General features: G+C 41.3%; 1 protein-coding gene across 1 annotated transcript in view; it reads right to left on the bottom strand.

Annotated features, from left to right (window-relative positions):
• RGS22 (regulator of G protein signaling 22) overlaps positions 1-15,014 on the bottom strand; it is a 121,995-nt gene extending 106,981 nt beyond the window's left edge. Inside the window, 3 exon segments of the mRNA XM_021688416.1 lie at positions 9,375-9,438; positions 12,349-12,547; positions 14,990-15,014. Of these exon segments, the coding sequence (XP_021544091.1) occupies positions 9,375-9,438; positions 12,349-12,547; positions 14,990-15,014 (288 nt within the window).
• Between the last annotated feature and the right edge of the window lie 1,055 nt (positions 15,015-16,069).

Genomic DNA, 16,069 nt, shown 5'->3' on the forward strand with positions numbered 1-16,069 from the left:
ATATTGGTCAATTTAAAAATTTTGTTGAGCATAGTGTTGCAGTAAAAGGAAGATACTGCAGCATATTAACTTGGAAAATACATTTTTCAGGGTAATTTCTTTAAGTATCTGTAGTGCAATTGGAATAGAGTGATAAACAACCACACAGGATGTCTATCAAGGAACTTACTGAAAATCTATGAGCTTTTAAAACAACAACAAACTAAGAATTTAGTTTACTAAAAATCTCAGTTGATTAGAACAACAAACAACTTAGGATCTCATAAATCTTCTGCATTCATAGTACTGTCTCAGTAATATAGTCTCAAAGAATATATTCTGACTCACAAAGATCTAATAAAGCAGAACAAAGCAGATAACATTTGGTGAAGGCTCTCTACAGCTAATAAGCTCTCAAATTTTACCTTTCAAAATGACTTTAATTTTCTGGACTTTATTTAGTGAACTACCTACTTTCTGCTAACTCTTAGGAGAAATCAATTGAATTCAATAAATATTTTTAGGAGCTCCCAGATGGAAGAAGGCACTGTGCTACAATAAGGGTGGCCAGACTTTGCACTACTGGGCTCATGATCAAAAATCCTCAGATGGGGAGTGTGAGTATTTTTAATTAATAACAGTGGTAGAGTACAGTCCCTTGTTAATTTTTCTAAAATAGCACTGTATTTTTAAATTTCACCTCTAAAAGAGAACGTATATTTCACAGGTCAGATGGACCTACATATTGCTTAGAATTTGGCCAGCCACATAGCCAGAAACTTCTAGATAATCCTCAAATTCATATATTCATTTCCTGATGCCTCACCCTTCTCAGAGACTATAACTCAGTGATTTCTAAACTCTCTGTCATGAAGTAACTGTTTTGTTGTGTTTTTTCCCTAGTCCCTAAGTTTCAGACAAATAACTTGTAAAATACAGTAAGAATGAATTAACTAGAAAATGAAATAAAAGATACACATAATACAAAAGGCCAATTGTTTTTTACTAAATTCAATAGATACAAGCATACTGTCAAACCACCATAAAGTTTCTAAGCGTTTTCTCTCGATTTCTGAACTCATCTCAGCAAGGATTAAGAGTCTCAGGCAGCTCTGATCCACAAACCTTCATGAAGCAGCAGTGTCCCAACACCCTGGTGAGCAGTTTGCTTTCAGTAATCTCAGGTCTCCCTGAAACCAAGCCACCCTGTAGGACATTTCCTTGGCATTCAGTCACACCATCGGGTTTCCATTAACAACTACAGAAACTCAAAGTATCCAAAAACATCAAAATCTGGATTTCTCTTCTGAAGTTGTATCTTACTTTCTCCCCATCTGAAATATCAGCACTTCTGCTGCTATTAGGGAGGTTCTACAATAGAAATAAGCATGAGGGGCGCCTGGGTGGCTCAGTTGGTTGAGCGTCTGCCTTCAGTTCAGGTCATGATCTCAGGGTCCTGGGATCGAGACCCATGTTGGGCTCCCTGCTCAGCGGGGAGTCTGCTTCTCCCTCTGCCCCCCATCCCCGCTTGTTCTTGTTCTCTCTCTCTCTCTCTCTCTCAAATAAATAAATAAAATCTTTAAAGAAAAAAGCATGGTCTCCAAGTGCCATTTGCTCTGTCCTCCTGTTGCACTTTAACGGGAAGGCCTGCACTTCTCTAAACAAATGAGCATTAATTACCTTCCCACTGAAGTTTCTGGTCCAATGTATTCAGACATCTTGTCATAATGAGAATCTTATTCAACCCTTGACTTATTATTTATTTATCCTTATTTGTTAAGGATCTTAATAAAACCTTTATTCTCAAAACCCTTTATTTAAAAAAAAATTTTTTTAAGCCCTGGATCTGAAGAAGCAGCTCAGTTACTCTAGTAAGTATCCACAATCTAGTCACATGGCCGTATTAAAATGAACTAAGTCGCCATATTTGGGATTAATATATTCCAAATAACCAATAAACTGGTGATGGTTACTAATGGTACAATGAAGAAGAACACTGAGTTACAATCAATTCCTCCGTTACATCATTTCATGGACCCGACTGCAAAATTTGCAACACAGATTCTCTGCTGAATGATGCAAGAGAAGGCAGAACATTTTTTTCAGAATTGAATACACACTTGAAACCTGTTTTTTTTATGTACTACAGGTGTGCCATCTGTGAAAGTGAAGTCAGCTTTTCCGTTTTTAGTCCAAACTTCTCAAGTTTCTTCCTTAAAGAGGGTTAAGCAAAATAGTTTCTATGTGCTGGCTAATTATGGTGGACAAATTTTTTTTGCTTAAAAATTTGTTTTGCTGCACCCTCAAATCAGATAAACTACAATTAGTTCACCACTCTAAAAGTTGCAAGATATACAGAGAAGACCTTGTAAACAAGAAGGATGAAATAAGATAAAGACAGACATAAACCATAGTCCAAGAAAGAATATGATACATACCAAAAGAAAATTACAACATTAAATGTTTCCTCTCAAAGGAAGGAAACATACTATCTGGTAGGAGGAATCAGAAGAGACTCAAGTGGAAAAATGGCATTTGAAATAACTTCAAATTCTCTAATTAGAAATACCTATATGAGAGGCAATAATGCAGAATACAGAGAGAAATGCATGAGCAAAGAAAGGTGGAAAGTAAAACATAGTAAAGGTGATCACAGTTAGCTAAGCAGAAGTAGAAAAATAATCCAAGTTTCCAACTTCCTTTCAAGCCATTCACACACAAAGCCATTCATCTAATTTCCAATGCAGAATCCTGTACTGATACACTTTAGATTAAGAATGCTCTCATCAGGGGGGCACCTGGGTGGCTCAGACAGTTAAGTGTCTGCCTTCAGCTCAGGTCATGATCCCGGGGTCCTGGGATTGAGCCCCACATGGGCTCCCTGCTCAGCGGGAAGCCTGCTTCTCCCTCTCCCTCTGCCTCTGCCTGCCGCTCTCCCTGCTTGTGCTCTCTCTCTCTCTCTGTCAAATAAAAAATAAATAAATAAATAAAATTTTAAAAAAAGAATGCTCTCATCAGGGATGCCTGGGTGGCTCAGTCGGTGAAGCATCTGCCTTCAGCTCAGGTCATGATCCGAGGGTCCTGGGATCGAGTCTCACATCGGGTTCCTTGCTCAGTGGGGAGCCTGCTTCTCCCTCTGCCTGCTCTGCCTGCCACTCCCCCTGCTTGTGCTCTCTCTGTCTCCTTGACAAATAAATAAATAAAATCTTAAAAAAAAAAAAAAGAAGAAGAAGAATGCTCTCATTAATCAGTGAATGGGACAGACCATATTTCCAAAATTACACCTACCAGGATGCACCTATTTTTGCTGTTTCTTCCTAAAGTACACATAGTCTTTCTTCTCTCCTTTCTAAACAAGCCAATCACTAGACCAGAGCTTTCCACCAGGATGCAATAAAACAGTGGTGTACAGACAATAGAATTTAATGGGTCAAGACAAAGTGGACATCTTCAGCCTTCAAGGCAACCAGGCACAGCCAGGGATGGCTGGAGCTTCCAGGATTGTGATGTCTGGTTGTGAGCAACCTGGTTTGGGACTCCTTGTGTCCATCTCCCTCCCCTGGAGAAGGCGATTGACGAGTTACATCCCACACCTACCGCTCCTCTGTAAGACACTGAGCATAGCCAAGGAGTTGCCTGCTTGGGAAGCCTGCTTCCCCCTCTCCCACAGATTTATTAGCTATCTGTAGAGCATATCACCCTCCCATGAAGCTGCCAGAAGAGATTGTTTGAGATGTCCAAGAAAACCATGCACAGCCAAAGGTGCTGACAGCTTGGAGGAAGGGGGGAAGGGAGATCCTGGAAGGCTACAGATGATGGCCTCAAATCTCTGCCTTCACATATATCAGATATTTCTGTCCACTGGTAACTGATGTATGCCTGTGGTAGTATCCAAGCTAGATACAAGGTGATCACTCAAAAACTGTATGCATATACTGCAACATAGTTTCATCATTATTTAGAAATATTTGATATGAAACATTTTATTGATTTCTAAATCAATTTGTTTACCCTCAGAAATTTTGACATTATATTTGTCATGAGAAGAAGAACTATTAAATTTTAATTTCAACTCTTGCAATTTTGAATGGTTACAAAAAACAGTCTAAAAATTTTTAACTCTTTTTGGGTGAACAGTTTCTTACCTACAGAGACTATTCAAGAATTTTAAGAGATCACCATTAAAAAAATCTAGATTAGTAACTGCATACAGGCATTTCAACCATAAAACTTGATATTAAAAAACGTTACCTACATCCAAAAAAGGAAATTAAGAAAATAATTCGATTTACAAAGAAATTTGCTGCAAAGTAGTAAGAGAAGACATAAATACAGGAAAACATACCATGTTTATGAATTGGAAGACAATATTGTTAAGATGACAATACCACCCAAAGCAATCTACAGATTTAGTACCAAAATCCTCATAACATTAATTATAACAGATCTCCACCAAAATCCCAATAACATTATTTTTTGCAGAAATAGAAAAACTCATCCTAAAACTCATATGGAATTTCAAGGGACCGCAAATAGCCAAAACCATCTTGAAAAAGAACAAATTTGGAGAACTCACATATCCTGATTTCAATACTTACTACAAAACTACAGTAATCAAAACAGTGTGGCATAAAAAACAGAGAGAGAGACCACTGGAATAGAGTCCATAAATAAACCCTCTCATACATGGTCAAATGGTTTTCAACAAGGGTGCTAAGACCATTCAGTGAGGAAAGGACACTATTTATCAACAAATGGTGCTAGAAAACTGAATATCCACATGCAAAAGAATGAAGTTGGACCTTTACCTTATACCATACACAAAAATTAACTCAAAATGGATGAAAGACCTAAACATAAGAACTAAAACTATAAAATACTTCCCAAAAAACATAAAGATAATTCTTTATGACCTTGTATTTCCCCATGGATTCTTAGACATTACACCAAAAGCATGAGCAATAAAAGAAAAATTGGACTTTATGAAAATTTTAATATTTTGCGCATCAAAGGCATCTATTAAGAAAGTGAAAAGGTGGGGCACCTGGGTGGCTCAGTCGTTAAGCATCTGCCTTCAGCTCAGGTCATGATCCCAGGGTCCTGGGATCAAGCCCCGCGTCGGGCTCCCTGCTCAGCGGGAAGCCTGCTTCCCCCTCTCCCACTCCCCCTGCTTGCGTCCCTGCTCTCGCTATGTCTCTGTCAAATAAATAAATTTTAAAAATCTTTAAAAAAAAAAAAGAAAGTGAAAAGGCCACCTACGGAATGTGAGAAAATATTTGCAAATCATATATCTGAGAATCAAGAAAAAGATAAACAATCCACATTTTTTAAATGGGCAAATGTCGTGAATAGACATTTCTCCAAAGAAGATATTCAAGTAGTCAATAAGCATGTGAAAAGATGCTCAACATCACTAGCAATAAGAGAAATTAAAATCAAAACCACAATGAGATATCACTTCACATCTACTAGGTGGGCTGCAATTTAAAAGAAAAAAGAGTAAAATAACAAGTACTGGTGGGGATGTGGAGAAATTGGGACATTTGTACGCTGCTGGTGGGAATGTGAGATAGTGTAGCTACTGTGGACCATAGTGTGGCAGTTCCTCAAAAAATATTATATATAATTACCATATGACCCAGCAATTCCGATTCTGGGTATATGCCCAAAAGAACTGAAAGCAGAGACTCAAATAGAATTTTGTACACCCATGTTCATAGTGGCATTATTCCTAATAGCCAAAAAGTGGAAGCAACTCAAATGTCCATTGACATACCAAAGGATAAACGAGATGTGGTATATACATACATGGAATGGTATTCAGCCTTAAAAAGGAATAAAATTCTGATTCATGCAACAACATGGATGATCCTTGAAAATGTTATGCTAAATAAAATAAGCCAGAGACAAAAGGACAAATGTTGTATGATTCCACTTATATGAGGTACCTAGAAGAGTCGAATCTTTAAAGGCAGAAAGTAGAATAATGGTAACCAGAGGCAAGTTACTGTCTAATGAATACAGAGCCACTTGGGTGGCTCAGTCAGTTGAGCATCGGACTCTTGATTTCAGCTCAGGTCATGATCTCAGGGTTGTGAGACTGAGCCCTGCATCGGGCTCCGTGCTGGGCATGTAGCCTGCTTGGGATTCTCTCTCCCTCTCCTTTTGCCCTTACCCGCCTCCACCCATGCTTGTGCTCTCAATCTCTCTCTAAAAAAAAAGAGAGAAAAAGAAATGTTTAGGGTTGATGTCTATCTTAGGGATACCTGCAACTTACTTTGAAACATAGTTTAAAAGTGGATTGATGGATAAATGGCATAGTGGACAGGATTAGAAACATGTAAAAACAAATGTAGCAAAATGTTAATAACTGTGACATCCTGGTGGTGGGTATATAGGTGTTCACTATACAATTCTTTCAACTTCCTTGTATGTTTAAAGTTTTTCATAATATAATGGAGTGGAGACTTATGTACAAGGAAACAATACCCAAGTCTCTCGGCACCTTATGGACAGCCTTCTTAGCCTCTTGTGTACTAAATGACAGATCCCAAATCACTATCATCCTCTCTAGAATAAACCCCTGGACAGCTGATCATCTTCTGACTACTACCCTGGGATCCCATCCTCTAAGGGTCAGATCCCTAGCACCTCTGCTTCACCCTCCTGGTCATAACGTGCCAAACTTCATCTTCCCTACCCATCCTTAACCACACCACACTATGAATCAGTCTTTCTAATCACATCTCTATTAATACAAACAGATCCACCTGTCCCCCCAATCCCCAATCTTTTCTATCACAAAAAGAGTTTATGATTAATGCAATTTGGCTACTGCCCAGCTGTCCAACCCCAAATCGTACTACCATACTTCAGTCATAGCAATTTTTTTTACAGTTCTGCACCTTTGCACATGCTAATTATTCTACCTAGAAAATCTCTTCTTGCCTTATTCTCCTATTTATCCTTTTTCTTTCCCAAAAGTCATCTATGTTCCCCCATCACAATCTTTAATACTTCATACTAAAACTGCCTGTTTACATGTCTCACCCACTGGATCATGAACTTTTGGAAGAAAAAGACAGTTTTTTATTCACTTTTTAAATTCCCAATGCTTTTATTTTTTTTAAGATTTTATTTATTTATTTGAGAGAGAAAGTGGGCGAGAGAGAGAGCACAAGTTGTGGGGGAGTTGGAGAGGGAGAATCAGGCTCCCTGCTGAGCAGGGAGCCTGATGTGGGGCTCGATCCCAGGACCCTGAGATCATGACCTGAGCCGAAGGCAGCCGCTTAACCAACTGAGCCACTCAGGTGCCCCCCCTCGTGTTTTTTAAGATTTTATTTATTTAGATTCCCAATGCTTTTAGGGGCACCTCAATAACTCAGTTGGTTAAGCGGCTGACTCTTAATTCTGGCTCAGGTTATGGTCTTGGGGTCCTGGGATCAAGCCCATACTGGGCTCTGTGCTCAGCATGGACTCTGCTTGAGATTCTCTCTCCCTCTCCCACTGCCCCTTCCCCTGCTCTCTCTCTCTAAATAAATAAGTAAATCTAAATAAATAAATAAATTCTCAATGCTTTTATGTAATAGATGATTACAACATTTTTGTTGAATGAATGCTTGAATGATTACATTAAGGACGTGAAAGCTGAAAAGACTGATAAACCTAATAAAGACTCTAATAAAACAATATTAATAAAATAAAAAGGAGAGATACTGCTAAAAGACGAAAACAGTCAGAAAACGAGAACACAGAAATGAGAAACAAGCTCCACAAAGTGGCTTGTTGAAAGTGTACCTTGCTTATATCAAAGCATTTTGGGAAACTTAAGAGCTCATAGTGCATTTCTCAGACCCTCACTGGTTCACAAAATTGACTGTATTATGAATGTACTCTATGAACGTGGGAGAAAATAAGGGTAGCTCAGGACACCTGGGTGGCTCAGTCCATTAAGAGTCTGCCTTTGGCTCAGGTCATGGTCCCAGGGTCATGGGATCGAGTCCCGCATCGGGCTCCTTCCTTGGTGGGGAGCCTGCTTCTCCCTCTGCCTGCCGCTCCCCCTGCTTATGCTCTCTCTCTCTCTCTTTGACAAATAAATAAACAAAATCTTAAAAAAAAATAAGGGTAGCTCATGCAATTTAAGTATGGACTCTCCTCCTTTCATTCTCAAGAGTTATCATCACAAATTACAATCAGCACCTATCCAGCAGTACTTTTCTTTTTTTTTATTTTTAAAGATTTTATTTATTTGAGAGAGAGAATGAGCAGTGGGGAGGGGCAGAGGGAAGTAGGGAGAGAGGGAGAGAGAGAGAGAGAGAGAGAGAGAAGCATACTCCCCTCTGAGCAGGGAGCCCTATGTGGGGCTTGATCCCAGGATCCGGAGATCATGACCTGAGCCGAAGGCAGACGCTTAACCGACTGAGCCACCCAGGCGCCCCAGTACTTTTCTATTTGATTTCTGTTCTCACTGTCTCTACTGGAAGAAAGTCTCAAAGACCTGGGGAAGGTAAAGGAAGCTCTCAATTACCTTTCATTCAATTCCATCTCAAATCAAACCTACTTGGCTTTAGTCAGTTCATTTGGCCAAATACCCTAAGGCTTTCTCCCTGTACAAAGGTCCTTACAACCTGACATTCTCATTTAAAAGAGAGAGAATGGGGCGCCTGGGTGGCTCAGTCGTTAAGCATCTGCCTTCGGCTCAGGTCATGGTCCCAGGGTTCTGGGATCGAGCCCCACATCGGGCTCCCTGCTCTGCGGGAAGCCGCTTCTCCCTCTCCCACTCCCCCTGCTTGTGTTCCCTCTCTCACTGTGTCTCTCTCTGTCAAATAAATACATAAAAAATCTTAAAAAATTAAAAAAAACTTTAAAAATTAAAAAATGAAAGAGAGAGAGTACCTCCCACTCTTTATCACCTCTTCCATTTTACACCTTACCCATGGGTAAAAAGCTTCCCTAAGTCCTAATACACTTTTGGTTCAAGCCTCAAAATTCACACTTAAACATAAACTGCTTATCCTCTTATTGTTTCACATTAAAGGTCATGTCTGCAATCAGAAACTACACCACTTTGGGGAAGAGTGACTGACAATGTGTGTCCCCAGTAGTGTCTAATAAAGCGATATATGCAAGTAGTTGCTTAACAATATACTCGTTCACTAACTTATTGGTGGAACTTCTCATGCAGTTCCTGGAGTTCGAGAAAGCAGCAGAGAATTAGATTCTACCCAGAGAATTGGAGTCCACAGAGATGGAAGAATTCCAAACAGCCTAACACTTTCCAAAGGACTTCCAGGACCTGTCTCAGTTTCCAAATGACTTGCTGGAAACACTTCTGGCACACCCTCTTAAGAAAAGAAAGGGAGCTGGGGGAAAGAAGGAATGGTGCCTACATTTACCTGCTCCTGCCCTCCACCATTCCCATAGAATACCACCTCTGTGTTTATTATAAGTTCATTCAACCTATACAAATAACAGAGTATGAATTTGAACAAGCTAAGGATTAGCTAAAAATGAATATCATTTTTAACAAGTATGATACAGTAAATACTGCATGAACTAGTCTCTCTTGTTTTGATGGTAAAAATAAAGGGATCTGCTTTTTTTTCACTTTTTTTCTTTTTTAAATGGCATCTGCTTTTAAAGTTAACGAAAGTGGGCTTCATATATCAGACAATCGTCCAAAAAAGAAGTCACTGTACTACAAAATTTTTACTCTACAAAGACTATTTTTGAGGCATGATGTACCCTCCTGCATAGTTTCAAACTATGAAATTTTTAGGGGTGCCTGGGTGCCTCAGTTGGTTAAGTGTCGACCCTTGGTTTCGGCTCAGGTCATGATCTCGGGGTGGTGGTATTGAGCCCTGGGTCAGGCTCCTTGCTCAGTGGGGAGTCTGCTTGAAAGATTCTCTCCCTCTGCCCCTCCTCCTCCAAAAAAGTAAATAAATAAATATTTTTTTAAAAAATTTCAAGGCACAAGAAAAAAATATGATTATTTTGGATTTAAGAGTCAAGTAATTAAGCTTTTAAATGAATTTATTTTCTATTTTAAAATTAAAAATAATTTAGCAGTCACTTTCACTTTAAACTCTTCTCCATGTATACCTAACGCATAATCAAATCCCAATGTAACATAAAGCAATCTGAACTCAACTTTTCTTGCTATGACAGATTTATATTTCAGTTTTTATGGAATATAAAAATGAAAGGGGCTTGGGTAGAAGCAAGTGATGAAAAGAATATTCACTTTATCACTTTATTACTTGAATTATTTATAAGAATATTCATACATTGCTTTTATAATTAAAAATATACCCCCAGAGGAACTGATGAGAAAATTGAATGTATTAACATTTTTGTCTGTATTTTCCCTGAGAGAATTATCAAAAACCAATCAAATACAAAGTTAACAAAGACACTGAAGTAGAAGAATGCCAGGAGAGAGGAGCTTAAGAAATATAGAATATATATCAAAAGAAACTTTGCAAAAAAAAGATAATAAGTGAAACATGGCATAACAAACAGAGAAGTTGAATCACTATGTTGTACATCTGAAACTAATGTAACATTGTGTGTCAACTCTAAAAATTTTTTAAATAAAACAAAATTAAAAATAAATGAAATAAATCACACTAGTTATCATATATGAAAATATCCATCAACCAAAATGTATTAATCATCTAATAGCATATTCTGGACATTGTGCTACACACCACAGGGTATATTAAGATTGTACTGAGACCCAGTACCAGCCCAGTAGGAATTCACAATTATGTGAAGAAATTGCAAATTTTCCACATAAAAAGTTAAATCATACACAAGGCAATGTGTCCCTGACAACAAATGATTTATTCTAAAAGACAACATTTTCTAGGCTTCCTTACAACTAAATGTGGTCATGTAACCAAATTTTGGTCAGTGGAATGTAAGCAGAAATGGCGCGTGTTACTTCTGGAAAGCTGGTGCCACTTCTACCTCATGATCCCAGCTGACTGCTTCCGCTCCAGCATCACACCCTCCTTCCAGCCAGCAGGAAAGAAGAAAAGGGCATGGTCTCTTGCTTTGTGTATTAGATAGAGTCAGTTAGACCCAGGTTCTAATTGTGGCTTGACCAGGTACCAGCTGGGTGACACAGCGGTCAGTTATTTAATCCCTGTAAACATCAGCTAGAAAATGTAGTCTAATCTAGAAAGCAACGTGTCTAGCATATATCGTGGGAAAGGGTAGAATCGATCTGGGCGAGCCAGAGAGCTCTGCCACATTATTTCTCTAAGAATATCAATGAGAAAAAAATTATTTTGACACTTTTGAAAACCTGAGGTAAATATATGTGCAAGGCATGAATCATTTAATCTATCGATAATCCTGGGTGAGCACATGAATTGCAGGAGCTGGTCACAAACTGGTCTCTAGGGCAAGCTGCACAGAGTTCAAAGGCAGTCCAGACGACGTGAGGTTAGTCAGCTGTCATTGAGGAGGTGAGCTGGGCCTTGAAGGGTGTGCAAGACTGGGAAAGAGACGCGGAGGGTAACGGAGGCAAAACCGCATGGCAAAGGCAAGAGGGCAAGAGGAGCAGTTTGGCTGGAGCAGAAGAAATGTGGAAGTACTTAATAATCCCAAAACAGTATGAACATTGTCTATCACACGGAAGGTACTGGGAGGTAAGGTTAAAAAAGGCTAAAAAGCCATAGAAAAGATTTTGAATGCTGGAGGGAGGTGTTTGACTTTCCGGCTCGGCCAGTTACTAGAGGTGCGGCCTCCAGCCAAGTTGGTTAACAGTTGTGGACTTCAACTTCCTCATCTGTGAAACGTGGGTGATTAATAACAACCTAATGGAGTTGTAATGAGGTTAAATACTAGCCTGTAGTCAGCATTCAATAAATAGGAGGATTAATAAAAGAGTGGAGCAATCAAGGAACGTGGTAATTCTTTAAAAGAGTTAATAGCAATCTGACAGCCAGGGAGCCAGGGCAGAAGTGATGGGAGGGGGAGAATCTGAAGGTAGACAGAGCAAAGCAATAATCATCCAGCGCAGGCAATGCACACGAATTTGCACTTTAAGCTTTAAGCCAAGAAAAATTGGAGTCGACAGAGTGAATATTGGAGGCAGTGATATCAGTTAGGACTACTGCCAGGGTCCAGGCCCGGGATGAGGGCCTGAAATAAGACAGTAGCTGTGAGGCTGGAGAAAAAGACCCAGATAGGAAAGGAACTTGGTAAATGATTGCAGGTGGGAGGTGAAGAAAGGGGAAGAAAGTTCTGGCTTCTTGGACGACTGAATGGCCAGTGGTACCATGAACCAAAACAAGAAAAAGAGGAAGAAAAACAGCACAGGGCTGAGGGGAGCAGAGAGAAAAGGTCACTTTATCACACTCTTGAGAGAGTGTGGAATAGGAATGGGACTGTGGCGGTGATGCAAGGACATCCAGCTGATGAAGGTGCCCCATAACCCAACGGATATAGGGTGCTGGCGTCAGAAAAGGTGTCTGGGCTGGAGACGTATAGATCTGGAAGCTCTGGGACATAAGAGTAGCTAAAACTATAGGAGAAGAAGAGCTCTCCCAGAAGTAGTCTGTGGAACAGAGTCCTGAAGAGGGTCAACACTTTCATGGGCAAAAGAAAGAGAAGCCGGAAATGGGGACATGAACAGGAGAGATGGGAAACCAGGAGATGGTGGTACCAGAGACACCAAGAGAAAGAGGGGTGGCTAATAGAGTCTTGGAGCTGTTACGAGTTCCCAAACAGTTACAGAGACCTGAGGGGTCAGAAGGCTACTCAAATGGTTAAATACAATGCTGCTGAGTGCTCCTCAGAGAATTTATGGTGGAATTGTATGGGAAAGATTGGCTCCAGAAATGCTGACCTCCTGCAGGAATGAAGAACAGTTCTGGAAACAGTTTAAAGAAATCTGCCACTACCCAGGGTTACACTGAGGCAACAAGAAGATGGGTGGAGTTTCTGGCATGCTGTTTGTGTCTCGACCTTGATGTCTGTCTGTCTGTCTGTCTGTCGCTCTCTCTCTCTCTCTCTCAGTAGTGGACCAAAGGTCCAGAAGGGTGAAAATGGAAGGTGCTAGCAGATGCAGCCCCTCACCCTCTCCTTTCACAGCCCCTCCCAGCTAGACTGTAAACTTTTTGAGACTTACCTTCAGCATCTAGTAGTGCACTGTGAATACAGAGGCCCTCACGTTTGTTGAATAAAAAGCCAAAAGCAAATAAGGTAATTGGCCAACAAGAGAAATAAGTGCTGGAAGACATAAGCCAAATAGCACAGAGAAGTGGTGAAGGGGAGGAAAAATTCTTCTCTGCCCTCAAGGCCTTCCAGCTAGACTACGAATTGCATTTACATGGGACAGATTAAAAGAAGATCAGATTTAATAGTGTGCATATGGGGAATCCACAAAGACATGGAAATTCCAAAGATAGGCAAAATGAGGCCTTTATGTCCTTCTGACTCAAGGAGAAGGGGTAGGGGTGTGAGACTTCCAAGGGAAAGAGCGCAATTCACAGGAAGATGAAAAAGAGGAAATGTTTGGTAAGCAAATGTGTGCTGGGCCACTGGGAAACAATGGGACATGGAGGACTTGGGTCAAACAGGCCTTGCCAGGTTCTTCCCTGTCTACCGTAACTTGTTCATACCATAATGTTGTTCTCTGCGGTGATGGTTCTTTTCCTGGATCCTCTACCTAAATTCTTTTTAGGCAGTTGCGGGAGAGATAAAGAGCTGTTCCTCAATCTGCTGGGTTTTAACTGCTTTTTAACTGAAAATAATCTTCATGCCAAAGTGGCCCGTCATGGGGCAGCCTGCCCTTGGCCCCTACAGTGGTTAGGGCTCTTGGAATCAAATTCCAACCTTAGTAGGAAATGGGCTCTACTACCTCCTATCTGGTTGTTTAACTTTGAGCAAGTTCCTTAAATATCCAACAGGAGTTACAATAGAACCCATCCTAAATGAAGCACTCACTTAAATGATCAAGGATATAACCTATTTGGCAAAGGACTTATTACTACTCAACTCACCACAGAAGTCTGACCTGAAACATTCAGTACATTTTTAAACTAATTATAACTATAAAGTGACCACTTGTTATCAATCAGCGCCATCTACTAATGTTTACACAACCAGGAACTGCAGCGCCACATCACAATAAAACCATGGAGATAAAACCTACCTCGCACGGAGTCATGAAAGAGTTTAGAGAAATTAAATGAGGTCATTTATGTAAAAACATCCACCATAAAAATCAACTGGCCTCTTCTTAAAAATGTACCTGTTAAAGAATGTAAAAATGCTAAAACTAATGATGTAATGTATGGGGATTAACATAAGAATTAAAAAAAAAAAAAGAATGTAAAAATGCTTGTACTCAGCACCACTGTTACCAAGCCAAAGTTTCTATTATATTCATTTGGCAAAAGGAGAAAATATACAGCTTTTTTCTACAATTTATGATTTTAAAAAGCCAAGAGGGAAAAATAGTCCTCTAAAATTGTACTTACAAATCCTTCTTCTGTAATATCTGGTGGCTCTGAAACAAGATAAAATATGACATTATCTCACTCAAATCTGATTTCCTTTTAAAGTAAATGAAATAATTTGAGACAGCACCTAGCCCTGCTTTATACGTGGGCAAGCTCAGTAAAATTTTGGCCCTCCGTTCATTCTCTGCACATGGATTGAATTTTAAGTTGGAATTCAAGGTGGAAGTGGGGAGGAAAGGCCTCTGGAATCCAGCTTGGTCACTAATTCACTGTGACCCTGAAGTTAACCTTGTAGGCTTCCATTATTCCGGCTGCAAAACGGAGAATTAAGCAAGACAAAATAAGACGGTGCCAATGAGGCAATGCAAACGGGGGTCGCCGGGGGCGGAGCGGGGGTAGAGGGAGGGGGTGAAATTCGCAATAAAATGCTAAGAGAGCGCAGGGGAGCCAGGGTTTGGAAAGTGTGGGAGGGGGGCGCCCGGGCGAGAAGTCACGTCCAGAGGCGGGTGTGTGGTCCCCGCCGCCGCACCTACCCGCGGTGAGCCGCTTCTGGGGCATGCCGCCGCCGTTGCCCGCGCCCGGCGCCCGCGCGGGGCCGTCAGGGCGCCATCGCCCGGCAGCGCCCGTCTCTCCCCGGGAGCGAGAGCCGGAGCGCACGCCGACGCCGCCGAGTTGCTATGGAGCTGAGACAATGCGGGCCAGGCGGGCGGCGGCGCGCGCCTTCCCGGGGGCCCCGGGCCGCCGCAGCCCGTCCTCCTCCTCCGGGGCAGGGGCGGACGCCGCCGCCAGGGGCCGGGGGACCCGCGCGGCCTCCCCGGGAGAGAGACCCGACTCGCCCGGGCCTGGTGCCTGTGGTGCCCGCGGCTCCGGCCTGTTCCCGCGCATCAAGACCGTGGCCGCACCGTCCAGGAAACTCGGTGAATGCTAGTTAGAAATGACCCGCCGGCGAGCGCGTGCGGGAGACAGGGCCCGAAGGGCTGGTCCGGAGAAGAGGAGGAAGAAAGGGGAGTCGGGCCTCAGGAGTTTCCTTGAAAAGGAAGGAAGGAGGACATAGTCACACACAGCGCCTGAGCTCATCCCCAGCTGTAGGAAATGCCTACATCAGAAGTCAAATATTCGTGTGCTTTAGGAACGAGATCTGCCCCCACGTTTTTGCTTCAATTTGTTACAGCTCCTGCCTTTTCACATCGACGATGTCCGTAGTGTGTGTTCCGGGAAAAGTTAGGATGGAAGTAAAAAGTGAAATTCGAAAAAAGAAAAATGGTACTTCTAATTAGGAGGGGGAGGGAAGGGGGAAGGAGAAAAAGAAGATTTTTATTAAAGTCATAGTCAACTCAAATTTCTAGTCCAGATTTCCACTTCAGGCTCTCCCTGCTCCTGAGAACCCTAAATCCAATTGCTTGCTGCAGGTACACAGTGGTGGCTCATCCTTGGATGCTTCCAAATCAAAATATCCAAAAGGAAATCTACATTTCCCCCATTCCTTATCTTCAAATTTCATCTTTCTGCATATATCCCGTGTTCAGTAAGTGGTACCTTCATCTACCAGGTGACTCAAGCCAGAAACCCCATATTTAGACAAGGTCCTGCCAGTTTTAGGTCCTGCCAATTCT

The sequence above is a fragment of the Neomonachus schauinslandi genome, chromosome 4, assembly GCF_002201575.2.
Source record: "Neomonachus schauinslandi chromosome 4, ASM220157v2, whole genome shotgun sequence".
In the NCBI taxonomy this organism is placed as follows: domain Eukaryota; kingdom Metazoa; phylum Chordata; class Mammalia; order Carnivora; family Phocidae; genus Neomonachus; species Neomonachus schauinslandi.